This window comes from Staurois parvus, unplaced genomic scaffold (assembly GCF_062004578.1).
Source record: "Staurois parvus isolate SC_StPar_1 unplaced genomic scaffold, SC_StPar_1.0 ptg000554l, whole genome shotgun sequence".
Taxonomy (NCBI): Eukaryota; Metazoa; Chordata; class Amphibia; order Anura; family Ranidae; genus Staurois; species Staurois parvus.
Window position 1 is genome coordinate 588,883 of NW_028318350.1, and position 18,197 is coordinate 607,079.

Sequence of the window (18,197 nt, forward strand, 5' to 3'; positions counted from 1 at the left end):
CCATCAGATACACTGTACTGTTAGGCAGTTTAACCACCTATAGCTGGTGACAATTTGTTGAATGGATAAGTTCACCTAAAAAAAAACATTTGATATATGTTCCTTTTCATTATAATAAGAGTAATGAGTTTAAATGTCTATAGTGGGTGATATGTTGTTAAACTAGGTAATCCACCTAAAAACATTCAATATATATTCTCTGTTGTCATTTGAAATGTTTAATGTTAAGTAGCAAGCATTTGCAAATAAAAGCAAATTGTACCATAGGTGGTGCATAGTTGTGTACTCATATATTCTATTTTTTTGGTTTTCATTATCAGCTTCGGCAATAGTTCAAGGTGTGTTGTGCTGGGTCATCCTACCAATGGTCAAATAAATCATACAACTTTAACCAAATGAAACCTTTTATATGGACAATAGTGTGCTTTGCACTCTTTAAGTTTTAATATAAACATAAAAAGCAAACTACAGTTTTTGAAATCCTCTTCTGTAAATGCCCTATTATCTTTCAAAGGACAAGAACAGCAGATTTTCATTTTAAGCCTTTGAGAAATCCTGAAAGACAATCAACTCTAACAATTGCAACCCCTAAATCCAGAAAATGAGATCAGTAAGCATCTTTAAATAACAAATACGACAAATAATGATGTATTCCATTTGTGGGAAGTGTAAAGTGACTTCATTCCTATGAAGTAAACTGTAGCCGGCAGGCCTTCAGAGTAACAAATCTGCACAATGGATCATTGGTGATATAATACCTTCACTTAACAAGTAATGCCCTACAGAAACACCAGCTGAGACAGCATTCCCCTTGGTGTAGCGTGCGCAAGGTCTGACCTGAGTGTGGGTTGCAGCAGATGAAGTCATGCCAATTATGCAGAGTGTTCTTGACAGGAATCATAAGGAGTCAGTAGCATAGAGAAACATGGATTTAAAAGCCTGAATTTGTGCAACTAGTTGGACAGCTGTGTCATTCACATGTCCATTTTCTTTCCTTATTGCTGATTGGAAATTCTGTATTACATATTAAATAACTTTTTTTTTTCATGAGATCGCGTACAAAAGAAAGAGTAACGGGGACAACGTAATACTAATAAAAAACTTTTGTCTAGAATGAGGTTTTATCAAGTATTCATTGCTTCTTCCAAGCAGACTCCAGTCTTCGGTCTGCTTTTAATGGTTTTTTTCTCTAGTTGTCTTTTTGTAGAAATATTCTTCAGTTCTTCATTAGTTATGTTTTTGTCTTCCAGCGCAGCCACATTGTTGTCTGCATCAATCTCATGCCTTTGTGGATCACTTAGCAGCTGCTCTAATAGGTACTCTTTCCATTGATCCATAATGTCTGCCGTCTTTGCACAAAGTTTTCATCTTTTTTCCCATTTTAATAGACGTTCTTTGCACGTCTCATGTTTTAAGGACCTTAAATTAGCTTTTGGGTCTTCTAAACATTCCCTATGCTTTTCCCATGGCATTTGCTTTGCAGGTTTTATGGTTTCCATGGTGTCATCTTGTTGAATGTTACAGCAGCTTTGTTCAATTCTATCACTCAAGTATTTAGTCTTACAGATTTCTTTTTATGCACCTTTTTTTACTTTGCTTGTAAATCAAAGCTTTCTCTGGTTGGACAAGATTGACCGCTAGGGTGGTGGTATCACGCTCTCCACCTTGTCCAATCAGAGGACACTTGACATTCATTCAGAGAATGCAAACCATACACTGAATGGCACCTGAACTGAGAAACCGACCACCTGTATTCACAATGCATCAGGCCGGACGCTCAGCATGGGAAGCAAGTGGAGATCACTGAGGTAGAGGTCTTTACTTCAGTTATTTCCAGTTTCCAGGTGCATCGGCCAAGTATGGACTATTCATAGTTACACTGGTCCAAGCTGGACCAATGTACAGTTGCAAGAAAAAGTATGTGAACCCCTTGGGATTACGTGGAGTTTTGCATGAATTGGGCATAAAATGTGCTCTGAACGTCATCTAAGTCACAACAATAGAAGAACACAGTCTGCTGAACATAATACTACACAAACATTAGATGTTGCCATGGTTTAATTGCACATAATATGTAAACATTCACAGTGCAGGGAGGAAAAAGTATGTGAACCTTTGGACTTAATAACTGGTTGACTTTCCTTTGGCAGCAATAACCTCAACCAAACGTTTCCTGTAGTTGCAGATCAGACCTGCACAATGATCTGGAGTCATTTTGGACCACTCCGCTTCACAAAACTGTTTCAGTGTAGCAATATTCTTGGGATGTCTGGTGTGAATCGCTCTCTTAAGGTCATACCACAGCATTTCAATGGGGTTGAGGTCAGGACTCTGACTGGGCCACTCCAGAAGGCGTATTCTGTGCTGTTGCAGCCATTGTTTTGTTGAATTACTTGTATGCTTTGGGTCATTGTCCTGTTGCATCACCCATCCTCTGCGGAGCTTCAGTTGCCGGGCAGATGGTCGTACGTTTTCCTGCAAAATGTCTTGATAAACTTGGGAATTCTTTTTCCCATCAATGACAACAATCCGTCCAGGCCCTGAGGCAGCAAAGCAGCCCCAAACCATGATGCTCCCTCCTCCATGTTTCACAGTGGGGATGAGGTTTTGATGTTGGTGTGCTGGGCCTTTTTTTCTCCACACATAGTGTTGTGTGTTCTTCCCAAACAACTCAACCTTGGTTTCATCTGTCCACAGTATATTTTGCCAGTAGTGCTGTGGAACATCCAGGTGCTCTTTTGCAAACTTCAAACGTGCTGCAATATTCTTTTTGGACAGCAATGGCTTCCTCCGTGGTGTCCTCCCATGTACTCCATTCTTGTTTAATGTTTTCCTTATTGTAGATGTGTCAACAAAAATGTTAGCATGTGCCAGAGATTTCTGTAGGTCTTTAGCTGACACTCTGGGATTCTTCTTTACCTCATGCAGCATTCTGCGCTGTGCTCTTGCAGTCATTTTTACAGGACGACCACGCCTAGGGAGAGTAGCAACAGTGCTAAACTTTCTCCATTTGTAGACAGTCTGTCTTACCGTGGACACATGAACATCAAGGCTTTTGGAGATACTTTTGTAACCCTTTCCAGCTTCATGCAAGTCAACAATTCTTGATGGTAGGTCTTCTGAGAGCTCTTTTCTGCGAGGCATGGTTCACATCAGACAGTGCTTCTTGAAACCAGTAATACCAAAACAGGTGTGTGTTTTTTAAGGGCAGGACAGCTGTCAGCAACACATCCAATATCATCACACTGATTGGAGTCAAGGTTGGCTCACTCCTGGCTCCAATTAGCTCTGGGAGAAGTCATTAAGCTAGGGCCTCACATACTTTTTCCTCCCTGCACTGTGAATGTTTACATGTTATGTGCAATTAAACCATGGCAACATCTAATGTTTGTGTAGTATTATGTTCAGCAGACTGTGTTCTTCTATTGTTGTGACGTTCAGAGCACATTTTATGCCCAATTCATGCAAAACTCCACGTAATCCCAAGGGGTTCACATACTTTTTCTTGCAACTGTAACTATGTAAAAAATATACCATGCCTGTAATGCATCTTTAAGAATACAGTTATCCTTTCAAAGCAAAGTCAAATGGAAATAAAAAGATATGGCCTCATTGGGTTGAATGAACTTTAGTCTCAAGGATGCATGCAGGTCAGTCTGTTATGACAAATATTTTATTTAGGGGTATAAATATTCATAAAAGCTAAACTTTAGGAGTAGAAAAAATATAATACACTACACTAGTACCCCAGTTTTTTATGATGTTTAATAAACTCAATAAAGCTCTCATTTAGTTACCTGAATCTTCTGTCACGTCATCAAGGGCACCTCTCTCAGTAATGGAGACCGGTCAGTGCAAGCTGCTCTCTGTGCAGCTGACTGATCTTGTTGTCACCCTTTGTATTGTGACATCATGAGACAAGTGACGTAACATTGCAGGACTTGCTGTACTGTTGTATTTTCACTGCCAATGGACATTGTCCATGTTACCAGGGGCCCTCCCATTCTACGCTCCAAAAGAGAGAAGAACTGGGATGCCACCTGTTACATGACTACAGTTCAAAATACGAAAGTGCGTCTTTCTATAACGTTTTTTTAAAACGAAAGCTGCACTTTGCCTAAAAGTGGGTCAAGTGGGAACCAAAAAATGTGTTTTTCTTCATGCTCATCTTTCAACTTTAATGTCATTGGTTATACCAATACTAAAAATACCAAAGAAAAAATCATAACCTCCAAGAAACAAATCAGAGCAGCGCACAACACACAAATACATTCTTTACAGTGAGGCCAACCTTTAAAAATGAAGAATTTTCTCGGTCAAAGCAAAATGGTCTAAATCTGTCATATACACTCACAGGCCACTTTATTAGGTTCACCTGTTCAATTACTTGGTAACAAAAATTTTCAATCAGCCAATCACATGGCAGCAACTCAATGTATTTAGGAATCTAGATGTGGTGATGACGGCTTGCTGAAGTTCAAACCAAGCATCAGAATGGGGAAGAAAGGGGATTTAAAGTGTTACTAAAACCAGGACCCTGCATTCACTATATCTGGTCTCTCAAAGTACATAGAACATGGGAATGCAATTATTTTAGTAAATATAAACTGCTAAATACCTTTTCTCATCAGCAGTTAGAGCAGTCTTCTGACTTCTATCAGTGTTCAGCAGAGCACTGGTTAAAGCTTGTAGGATGTGTTTTCTGCTCTACTCTACTCTAGGAGGATGCAGAACCCCTGACCTATGTCTGGACAGTGCTGATTGGCCCTGTGCTGATCACATGCACTCTCTCAAGAAAACAAAAATCTCTGTAGCAATACACACTAAACCGAGCATGTTCAGAATGGCTACAATTCAGTCTGTCTCATCAGAGATAAGAGGTGGTCATTTCAACAAGAGGAGGAGCAGAGAAGTCAGGATCAAACAGCCTTTTTACACAATGCGGAGGATTAACCCCTTAGGTTTCACAGTGAGTATAACAAGCATGCTTTACTGCATATACAAACTGATATTACTGTTGTGGGTTTAGTAACACTTTTGAACATGGCATGGCTGTCGGTGCCAGACGGGCTGGTCTGAGTATTTCAAAAACTGCTGATCTCCTGGGATTTTCACGCACAACCATCTCTAGGGATTACAGGGAATGGTCCAAAAAAGAGAAAATATCCAGTGAGCGGCAGTTGTGTGGATGAAAATGCCAAAATGAAAATTTGGGGTAAACAACATGAAAGCATGGATCCATCCTGCCTTGTATCAATGGTTCAGGCTGGTGGTGGTGTAATGCTGTGGGGGATTTTCTTTTCTTCGCACTAGCAAGGTGTACCTAATGAAGTGGCCGGTGAGTGTACATATTATTATTATACAGGATTTACATAGTGCCGACAGTTTGCGCAGCGCTTTACAATATAAAGGGAGACAGTACAATTACAATATATTTCAGTACAGAAGGAATAGGAGGGCCCGGCTCATGGAGCTTACAGTCGAATACCTTTAACCTCCCTAGCGGTCTGATTATTTCAGATTTTTGGTGCTGAAAGCGGTACCATTATTTTGCATGGAAATATGTCGTTTTTTTTATTGTAGGCCTGTAATTTAGGAATAACTCACTGAAATCTGTCCGAACAAGAGTCTAGTAAACATCCCGGGGAGGATAAAACTTGAAACACAAAATCATAAATTATAATTTAATAAATAATCATAAAAAAATAATAATAATAATAAATTTAATTCAATAATATAATCAAACCAAAAACACTGAAATGTGAAATATAGCGCCAAGTTCGCACATCGCTGAGCAAAGTCGCAAAATTGTTTTCAGTGTCTGATGACGAATTTCCCCCACGAATCATTATCACTCAATTCTGCAAGTGGTTCTGATTTACTATCGCTGTTCTCTAGCCGGTCTAAAACCGCTTTTGACCTAAAGGGACACTTTTTGGACGCCATGGACGTTTCTCAGTTTCCAGGCAGAAAGAACAGTAAAAATGCAGGCAGGGCGCCGGACAAAGCACTCGGGACAAAATGTATGTGAAATGGTTTGAAACAGGAATGTTTTACTATGTAATATTCATTTTTTAAAAAATGACATTTTTGAAATTTTTGAAATTTCAAATTTGCCGCCCGTACGTCCCGACGTCACAGGGACCGGAACACAGAAGCCGGATGCCGGCATCGGCCGGAGGAGATGGCCGGGGAAGCTGCAGGGGAAACATCGCGGGAGCGAAGGACAAGGTAAGCGCTGTAGGGACTCCCTGAGCAACGCCGCATGGTAAGCCTGAGTGTAGCTCGGGGGGGTTACTGCTTTTAGTATTGAAACTTTACCCCGAGCTACACTCGGGAATACCGCCAGGGAGGTTCAACTGATACTGCTGATCCACGCTGAGCTAAAATATGTCAAATTTTCTATTTCACTTTGAAAAAAAAGAGTTCAACATCTTTCTGCATACAGTCAGAATGGTATATAAATCAAACACTCACAGGGGCGGAGGGATTCTTCACAGTAACACTGGGAGTTGTAGCACGCAGAGCTCCACTCACTCCATGATAGTACTTAAAGCAGATCTTAGTTTCAGCTGAAAGAAAGAACAGACTATATCAATGTACGGCTCAAGGAAGATTAATAACATAGGAAAACATTATAGGGCAGCAAAAATAATACACTATTACAGTTCATGCTATAGAACGGCGGAAAATCCTGGGTTCACATATATGCGGTGCGGTATATCGCATGTGATTCGCACAGGAACCGCACCGCATTCCTGTACAAATCACATGCGATTTGTGTGCAGTGCGATTGCGGCCATACATTTTGTATGGCTCTAATCACACCGCAAACGCACCAAAAAGTTGCAGGAACCTTTTTTGGGTCCACATTAGAATCGGATCACATGAATATTCACACCTATGGCATCTGATTCTCCACATCATAATAAATATAAATCAGCACACACACATATATATAAAATCCTCAGAAATCCCTTAAAGTCATATCAATATCCTTCCCCTGAAGTACTAATAAAACATATTCATTGACTTAAACCCAAAAACCCACAATTATAGTGAAAAAATGAAGACCCAAAGAGATTACCCAAAAATAAAAAATATCAAATATATATAAAAGAACAAAAATAAAATAAAGTCCCAATATGCAAAGTGTCCAAATAATGTGTCCAAACAAAGATCAATTTCTTGATAGGAAGACACTTCCTACTCCACTGAAGAAGATACAAATCAGTCACAGGTGCTCTTCAAATACCTCAAAAAACAAAATCTCAACATAGTATATTACCTTTTAAATCCCAGAACTAAAGTGCCACACGTGTATCATGCAAAAAAAACACTCCAGTGTCACAGCACTCATGTGAGAAGAAAATTCATAAATATCACTGCAAACTATATATAAAGTGCATAATTACCCTAAAACAGATTCCAGCTTGTAATCAACCACATATGTACAGAGTGTTGACAAAGTCCGGAAGAGACGAAATGCGTCCAGGGCACGTGACGTTCCCAGAAGTGCTGCGGCAGCCATTTTGGATTCTGGAATCCCTGTGTGTCGGAGGTCTGGAGAGTAACGGTGCACTTCAGGTGTCCCCCTGAGCTACAAAGTGATAGTGCTGGATAGGAGTAGCAAGGGGGAATTACCTGGTGATCGGGAGACCCTCTACACACGTAAAGGGGATCGTATACTGGGCATGAGGAGTTGGATGCTGCCTTGCTGATCTTATCATTTTTATATGTAAGTGGCTACAATAAATTTTATATATGATTATAATTCACATACTGATTCCTGGTCTGTTTGTGAGGTCCTGAGGAACAAGAGGAAACCAATCTAAGGACACTCTGTACATATGTGGTTGATTACAAGCTGGAATCTGTTTTAGGGTAATTATGCACTTTATATATAGTTTGCAGTGATATTTATGAATTTTCTTCTCACATGAGTGCTGTGACACTGGAGTGTTTTTTTTGCATGATACACGTGTGGCACTTTAGTTCTGGGATTTAAAAGGTAATATACTATGTTGAGATTTTGTTTTTTGAGGTATTTGAAGAGCACCTGTGATTGATTTGTATCTTCTTCAGTGGAGTAGGAAGCGTCTTCCTATCAAGAAATTGATCTTTGTTTGGACACATTATTTGGACACTTTGCATATTGGGACTTTATTTTATTTTTGTTCTTTTATATATATTTGATATTTTTTATTTTTGGGTAATCTTTTTGGGTCTTGATTTTTTCACTATAATTGTGGGTTTTTGGGTTTGATTTTCCACATTGTACCGTGTTTTGCGGGACGCTTTTGGGGTGTTGTTAACTGAACCCCTTGATGCCGACGTAACACAAATATGCGGACTCACAGAACTCGGCTTTTTTCTGTGGGGGCCGCATACTTGCGTATCTGTCTTTGTGCTGGGAGTACGCCAGAGCAAAGACTGGGGTGTCACTGAGAGCACCGGGTCCCTTTCTAATGATCAGGACCTGGGACTCCAGATTCCGGGTCACATGATTGCTGTGATAGCCTCTGATTGGCTATCACAGTGATCAGTCACTGTACAGCCCGGCCTGCTTGTCTTTTTCTCTCTCTATGAATGGAGGAGAGAGATAGGTTGTACTCCTGGATACACATCTCAGCTACTCGGACCTAAACATTTTTTTTTTAACAAACCCCAACCCATATTCTGCAGAGAATAATTGTGAAAATAGCAGAGGGGGTTCAGTTTAGAGGGGGCAGTTTAAGCGCATCACTGCCACAAATTATATTATTGTTAATTTCCCACAAAAGGGACAAATAACTGATTTTAATATAAAGTATTTTTAAATTCTTTATTAGTACTACTATGTTACAGTACAATACACAAATTTGTTTCTGTTTTTCACTTATTAATTATAAAGCTCAACTTGTGATGAGTTATTGTAAAGAAATCCAAAAATAATAATAAAGAGACTTTATTCAAAATTAAACAGATGGTAGGAAATAGAAATACAGATTCCAAGAAAAGCAATTCAAGTTTGACTTCTCTCTTACTTTTACCAATACTGTATATAGCCTGTTCTGCTTATTATAAAATGCCTGCTAGCATTTATACATTATTTATGTCTTACATCATCCAATGGAGAAGGGTTAGCGGCTCCACTAATCTGCTAGCCTGGCCATTGTGCAGTGCAACTGAGGAGGATTCGATTTCATGTCAATCTACCCTTGCAGGTGACCATGCCCAGACAATCCCACACATCACACATTTCACAATCTATGCAAAAAGCAATAGTTAATATTTTATATCAAGTGCCAATATTACTTGTGAGCTAATATGGTGAAATTCAATAGTGTTATAAACAACAGTAAAAACAAAAAACAACCATATATATATATATATATATATGCACAAATTGGTTCGCTAGCACCCTACACCAACTCATAAATGGTGCTAATAACTCTATATATTTTCAGACAATAGTGCGGCGCTCCCGTGCTAATTAATTAGTGTACTAAAAAATATATGAATCCATGAAATAATATATCATATACTTGTGACTATAAATCTGAGAATAATCTATATAATCAACCTAAATATAGGTAAGTGTATTAGTGACCAAAAACAATGTATTTCCCCAATCCAATAAACTAAACGATGTATCCCATCAACAGGTGTCCAAAAACAATAAATAATAAATGACGAAAAGTCCTCCTTTCATAAGATAATATTATAATAAAATATGGTTTGTTCCAACACATGGATGGCTGCAGGATGAATTTTTCTCTATTATGCGCTCACCTCCTTTTTAGCCTAATAAATAAACACGCACACTCCGCTCCTCACAAGACCTTCTTCTCTCTAGTTCCCTGGTCTCCTCCTCCCATGCCCGCCTCCAGGACTTCTCCAGGGTGTCACCCATCCTCTGGAACTCCCTGCCCCAACCCATCAGTTTATCACCTACTCTCCTCTCCTTTAGGCGCACCCTGAAAACTCATCTCTTCAGGGAAGCCTACCCCACCCCCTGCTAACTTGTCGACCTCCTCCACTCTTCCTACCACCCCATCCCCCACAGCTATCTCCTCCTGTACCACCATCCCCTCCCTCCTAGATTGTAAGCTGGAAAGAGCAGGGCCCTCGATCCCCTCATGTTTTGTATTGTATTGGTATTGTTCTGTCACATGTTCTGTCCTCCTTTGTAATGTACAGTGCTGAGCGAACTATTGGCGCTTTATAAATACTGTATAATAATAATAATAATAATAATATAATAGCTGTTTGTCCTAGAAGGATGGATACAAGTACTGCTGCTCCTGAACTCCTTCTTAGATGGTTCCACGCTGCAATTTGTTAATTATCCACCTGGTGTCTCTCCACTGTGTAGTTTCCTATGGTGGTTTAAGGATGAATGGATGGCTGGATTTCTCCTTCTCACCTCCAGGGGTCTATTCCTTCATGTATCCCCTCCAAGACTCCACATACATAGTGCCAGAAAGAAAGCATGAAATAGTGCCTTATCCTTTAAAACACTTTATTTATAAATCAAGAATTCCCATTCACATAAATGACAATTAAAAACCGGTGGCGTAACGCGTAGGGGAGGGGCTCTGACGTCACCACGCTTAGTCGGCTTGTCGCGGCGAGTACAGGAAGTGTGCGGAGCACACACAAAGATTTCTAACTAAGGCGCATTTTAGTTGTCATTTATGTGAGTGGGATTACTTGATTTATAAATAAATAATTTATTATTTATTGTTTTTGGACACCTGTTGATGGGATACATTGTTTAGTTTATTGGATTGGGGAAATACATTGTTTTTGGTCACTAATACACTTACCTATATTTAGGTTGATTATATAGATTATTCTCGGATTTATAGTCACAAGTGTATGATATATTATTTCATGGATTCATATATATTTTTTAGTACACTAATTAATTTGCACGGGAGTGCTGCACTATTGTCTGAACATATATAGAGTTAATATTTTATACCCCACGTTTTCTGCCTTCTCCCCTTGTGTTAGCCCACATATATATTCAACTCAAGATAAAATATGTGCCAGCTCAGACTCCCCTATGTTCACGGAGCACATTGACAGTGATCACCCTGACAAGCTCCTAGTAACATATATGCAATTTCAAGAAATGTATATTTTAAATTCTAAATAATGTAGACTGCATTGCTGTAACTAAAGAAAGTGGATACCATAGCTGTAGATATATATACAAGTGCATTCAGAAAGTATTCAGACCACCTTCACTTTTTTCAATTTAGTTATGTTGCAGCCTGATACTACAGTTTTTCATTTTTTTTCTCTCATTAATCTACACTTAGTACCCCATAATGAGAAGGTGAAATTTTTTTTTTCGAAATATCTGTGAATTTATTAAAAATAAAAAACTGAAATATCACATTAGCATAAGTATTCAGATCCTTTGCAACAACACTTGAAATTTAGCTCAGGTGCCTCCCATTTCTCTTGATCAAAGCTGAGATGATTCTACACCTTGATTGGAGTCCACCGGTGGTAAATTAAATTGACTGAACGTGACTTTGTATCAGAGCAAATGAGGTCAAAGGAACTGCCTGCGGAGTTCAGACGCAGCATTATTGTAAGGCACAGATCTAGGGAAGGCTACAAAAACATTTTCTGCACCGAAGGTTCCCAGGAGCACAGACGTCTCCATAATTCTCAATGGGAAGAAGTTTGTCACAACCAGGATTCTTCCCAAAGTTGGTCACCTGGCAAAACTGGGCAATCAAGGGAGAAGGGCCTTCGTAAGAAAGATGACCAAGAACCCGATGGTCACTCTGACTGAGCTCCAGAGATCCTGTGTGGAGATGGGACAAAATTCCAGAAGGATAACCAGCACTGCATCCCTCCACCAATCTGTGGCTAGATGGAAGCCTCTCTTTAGTGCAAAACACACGAAAACCCTCTTGGACTTTGCTAAAGTAGATATTGCAAAGAAAGCCACTAGAACCTGTCAAACTTAGCACTGAACACAGCTAAAGTCTACCTTTTAGGTCATTCTTACGGCTGATAAGCAACCTGCTGTTGAAAAAGGAAATGCAAAACTGGTCACTGCCACGGGATTCATGTGCATTTATGGTGTAACACTGACAAATACGTAAACCCTTTAAATAATGTTTGGGGATGCCTTATGGCTGCATTGGTTTTGCCGAAAAAATAAATGGTGTGGGATTATGGGATCACCCTTAACAGACCCTCTTTTTTAGGTATGTAGCCTAGATGAGCATATAGAGCTCCCCCCCCCCCCGCCACAAGGCACCCTTATCCTAATGCTAAGGAGCATACCCACTGCCCCAAGAATGAGCTGGTATAAATGTGAATAAATATGAGCTCCAATCTATCCTACTGGCTGAAATTATTCTATTAACCACTTGCCCTCCTGAGGATTTACCCCCCCCCCCCCTTCCTGACATATTTTGAGTTACGGCACTGCATTATTTTAACTGACAATTGCGCAGTCATGCAACGCTATACCCAAATGAAATTTACGGCTTTTTTTCCTACGAATTGAGCTTTCTTTTGGTGGTCTTTGATTGCCTGTGTGTTTTTTATTTTTTGTGCTATAAAAAAAAAAGACCGAAAATTTTGAGAAAAAGAACAATATTCTTTGACTTTTTCCTATTAAACATGTCCAGCAAAAACATTAAAAAAATCGAATTTCGTCATAAATTTCCACTAATATGTATCCTGCTACATGCTAAAAAAAAATCCCAATATGAGTAAATTAATTGGTTTACGTGAATGTTATAGCATTTACAAATGGGGGTATATATACTGAAATTTTTTTTAAATTTTTACTAGCAATGGCGGCGATCAGTCACAGCTGTGGACATTCTGACACTGGGGGGAACTGACTTGGTGTCACTGACATCCCCAGTGACTTCAATACAGTGATCAGTGCTAAAAAAAAGCACTGACACTGTACTAATGGCATCTGGGCAGGAAGGGGTTAACATGAGGAGTGTTTTACTAGGGGGCTGTGTGTGTGTGCTTCACTGTAATCACACTGCTCTGGATGGCTGTGCACAGCCATCCAAAGCAGTGTGCCCGAGCTGACAGGGAGGAGGACTGTTAGTAAAAAAAACAGGCCTCCTCCCCATCGGAGATCTTCGGAAATCACTGGGCGCCGGCGAGTAATTACCGGCTGGGACCTGGTGATTGACAGCCACATGCGCCCCCTACCCAGAAATGCAAAATCACGTATATATTTGAAATTTTGCGCACCCCGTGCCGCCCTGCAGCATTGTTTCTGCTATAGGGAGGACGGGAATCGGTTAAAGTGTTACTAAACCCAGGTCCCTGCATCCACTATATCTGGTCTCCCACAGTACATAGAACATGGAAGTGCAATTATTTTAGTAAATATAAACTGCTAAATACCTTTTCTCAACAGCAGTTGAAGCAGTCTTGTGGCTTCTATCTGTGTCCAGCCCAGCACTACGTAAAGTTTGTAGGAGGAGTTTTATTTCTGCTCTAGGAGGATGGAAATCCCCTGACCTCTGTCTGGACAGTTCTGATTGGCCCTGTGCTGATCACATGCACTCTCCCAATAAAGAAAAAAAACCTCTCTAGCGATATACACCAACCTGAGCATGTGCATGCCTACAGTTCAGTCTGGAGATAAGTGGTGGTCCCGTAAAAAAAGGGGAGAAACAGAGAAGAAAGGATGAAGCCTTTTTACACAAAACAGAGGATTAACCCCTTAGGTTCCACAGTGAGTATAACAAGCATGCATTTTACTGCTGTGGGTTAAGTAACACTTGAAATAAATATTAGGAGTAAGTTGCAGTGTACTGATGTCACATGTTCTCCTGAAGAAGGATTCCTGAAACGTGTTGAGTCCACATGAACTGTAACGTGAGTCCACGTGAACTGATGTCACATGTTCTCCTGAAGAAGGATTCCTGAAACGTGTTGAGTCCACATGAACTGTAACGCGAGTCCACGTGAACTGATGTCACATGCGCTCCTGAAGAAGGATTCCTGAAACGTGTTGAGTCCACATGAACTGTAACGTGAGTCCACGTGAACTGATGTCACATGTTCTCCTGAAGAAGGATTCCTGAAACGTGTTGAGTCCACATGAACTGTAACGTGAGTCCACGTGAACTGATGTCACATGTTCTCCTGAAGAAGGATTCCTGAAACGTGTTGAGTCCACATGAACTGTAACGTGAGTCCACGTGAACTGATGTCACATGTTCTCCTGAAGAAGGATTCCTGAAACGTGTTGAGTCCACATGAACTGTAACGTGAGTCCACGTGAACTGATGTCACATGTTCTCCTGAAGAAGGATTCCTGAAACGTGTTGAGTCCACATGAACTGTAACGCGAGTCCACGTGAACTGATGTCACATGCGCTCCTGAAGAAGGATTCCTGAAACGTGTTGAGTCCACATGAACTGTAACGTGAGTCCACGTGAACTGATGTCACATGTTCTCCTGAAGAAGGATTCCTGAAACGTGTTGAGTCCACATGAACTGTAACGCGAGTCCACGTGAACTGATGTCACATGCGCTCCTGAAGAAGGATTCCTGAAACGTGTTGAGTCCACATGAACTGTAACGTGAGTCCACGTGAACTGATGTCACATGCGCTCCTGAAGAAGGATTCCTGAAACGTGTTGAGTCCACATGAACTGTAACGTGAGTCCACGTGAACTGATGTCACATGTTCTCATGAAGAAGGATTCCTAAAACGTGTTGAGTCCACATGAACTGTAACGGGAGTCCACAAGAACTGATGTCACATGTTCTCCTGAAGAAGGATTCCTGAAACGTGTTGAGTCCAGATGAACTGTAATGTGAGTCCACGTGAACTGTAAATGGAATCTTTGCATGTTATGAACCCCTATGTGGAGAGTAATTTTTAATGTGTAATTTATTTTTAATGGTACATAATACAGTTGTTTTTATGGTACTCATTTTCTCTTCTATATGTCCATACAAAGTCCATGACTACTTATTTATTTCATAGTTGTACATGATTTGCTGGGATGTGGACATATAGGAGTGTTTCTCTCCCGCTATTGATAAATGTGAATAAACACAAACACCTTGAATAAAGTACTTTAAATACATTAGATTTAAAAAAATATGTCCCAATGTGGGCACCAATTCACACAAAGAACATTGGGGAACTGGAGAAAGTACAGAGAAGGGCAACCAAACTGATAAGAGGCATGGAGGAGATCAGCTATGAGGAAAGATTAGAGGAACTGAATTTATTCTCTCTTGAGAAGAGGAGATTAAGGGGGGATATGATCAACATGTATAATACATAAGGGGGGATATGATCTCCATGTATAATACATAAGGGGGATATGATCTCCATGTATAATACATAAGGGGGGATATGATCAACATGTATAATACATAAGGGGGATATGATCACCATGTATAATACATAAGGGGGGGTTATGATCACCATGTATAATACATAAGGGGGGATATGATCTCCATGTATAATACATAAGGGGGGATATGATCTCCATGTATGATACATAAGGGGGGATATGATCTCCATGTATAATACATAAGGGGGGGGATATGATCTCCATGTATAATACATAAGGGGGGGATATGATCTCCATGTATAATACATAAGGGGGATATGATCTCCATGTATAATACATAAGGGGGGATATGATCTCCATGTATAATACATAAGGGGGATATGATCTCCATGTATAATACATAAGGGGGATATGGTCTCCATGTATAATACATAAGGGGGATATGATCTCCATGTATAATACATAAGGGGGGATATGATCACCATGTATAATACATAAGGGGGGATATGATCTCCATGTATAATACATAAGGGGGAATGTGATCTCCATGTATAATACATAAGGGGGATATTATCTCCATGTATAATACATAAGGAGGGATATGATATCCATGTATAATACATAAGGGGGGATATTATCTCCATGTATAATACATAAGGGGGGATATGATCTCTATGTATAATACATAAGGGGGGATATGATCTCCATGTATAATACATAAGGGGGATATGATCTCCATGTGTAATACATAAGGGGGGGATATGATCTCCATGTATAATACATAAGGGGGGATATGATCTCCATGTATAATACATAAGGGGGGGATATGATCACCATGTATAATACATAAGGGGGGATATGATCTCCATGTATAATACATAAGGGGGGGATATGATCTCCATGTATAATACATAAGGGGGGATATGATCTCCATGTATAATACATAAGGGGGATATGATCTCCATGTGTAATACATAAGGGGGGGATATGATCTCCATGTATAATACATAAGGGGGGATATGATCTCCATGCATAATACATAAGGGGGGATATGATCTCCATGTATAATACATAAGGGGGATATGATCTCCATGTATAATACATAAGGGGGATATTATCTCCATGTATAATACATAAGGAGGGATATGATATCCATGTATAATACATAAGGGGGGATATTATCTCCATGTATAATACATAAGGGGGGATATGATCTCCGTGTATAATACATAAGGGGGGATATTATCTCCATGTATAATACATAAGGGGGGATACGATCTCCATGTATAATACATAAGGGGGGATATGATCTCCATGTGTAATACATAAGGGGGGATATGATCTCCATGTATAATACATAAGGGGGATATGATCTCCATGTATAATACATAAGGGGGATATGATCTCCATGTATAATACATAAGGGGGATATGATCTCCATGTATAATACATAAGGGGGATATAATCTCCATGTATAATACATAAGGGGGGATATGATCTCCATGTATAATACATAAGGGGGGATATGATCACCATGTATAATACATAAGGGGGGATATGATCACCATGTATAATACATAAGGGGGGGATATGATCTCCATGTATAATACATAAGGGGGGATATGATCACCATGTATAATAAATAAGGGGGGATATGATCTCCATGTATAATACATAAGGGGGGGGATATGATCTCCATGTATAATACATAAGGGGGGATATGATCACCATGTATAATACATAAGGGGGGGATATGATCTCCATGTATAATACATAAGGGGGGATATGATCTCCATGTATAATACATAAGGGGGGATATGATCACCATGTATAATACATAAGGGGGGATATGATCACCATGTATAATACATAAGGGGGGATATGATCTCCATGTATAATACATAAGGGGGGGATATGATCTCCATGTATAATACATAAGGGGGGATATGATCACCATGTATAATACATAAGGGGGGATATGATCACCATGTATAATACATAAGGGGGGGATATGATCTCCATGTATAATACATAAGGGGGGATATGATCACCATGTATAATAAATAAGGGGGGATATGATCACCATGTATAATACATAAGGGGGGGATATGATCTCCATGTATAATACATAAGGGGGGATATGATCTCCATGTATAATACATAAGGGGGGATATGATCAACATGTATAATACATCAGTGGGTCATATAGTGAACTCGGTGTAGAGCTATTCATCCTGAGGTCATCACAGAGAACAAGGGGGTGCTCTTTACGTTGGAGGAAAAGAAATTTAATCTCCAAACATGGAAAGGTTTCTTCACAGTAAGAGCTGTGAAAATGTGTAATAGACTCCCTCAAGAGTTGGTTCTCGCCAGCTCAGTGGATAGCTTTAAAAAAGGCCTGGATTCTTTCCTAGATACACAGAATAGAACTCGATACTAACATTGATAGGTAAAGTTGATTCAGGGAATATCCGATTGCCTCTTGGAGGATCAGAAAGGAATTTTTTCCCTGCAGGAGCAAATTAGATCATGCTTTGCTGGGTTTTTTTTTTTTGCCTTCCTCTGGATCAACTGTGGGTATAGGATTATAATTTCTTTGGTTAAACTGGATGGACTTTTGCCTTTTTTCAGCCAGACTAACTACGTAACTATGTAATCCAATGTCAGTTATATTGCCTAATTATGAAATCTATGTCAGTAATGACAAAACTGCCATCCACCACTTTATGCCTGTCTCTAGCTGACAGATCCCTGGCACTGTGGTAAAGTGAACAATGCAACACCTGCGCTGCACTGAAATAGGTGACAAGGCTGCTTCTCTATGGATACAGTACAGTGTGTGATTGCTGAAACTTTAGGACAATTAGTGTGTTTCTGGCAGGATCATC

The 18,197-nt window shown here is 39.8% G+C and overlaps 1 protein-coding gene across 2 annotated transcripts in view; it reads right to left on the reverse strand.

The window, feature by feature from the left end:
* The window catches only part of HECW1 (HECT, C2 and WW domain containing E3 ubiquitin protein ligase 1), a 550,087-nt gene that overhangs the window by 229,857 nt on the left and 302,033 nt on the right, over positions 1-18,197 (reverse strand). For both annotated transcript variants that reach the window (XM_089691201.1, XM_089691202.1), the window contains one exon: positions 6,478-6,572. In XM_089691201.1, the coding sequence (XP_089547327.1) occupies positions 6,478-6,572 (95 nt within the window). The remainder of the gene's footprint in view (positions 1-6,477; positions 6,573-18,197) is intronic.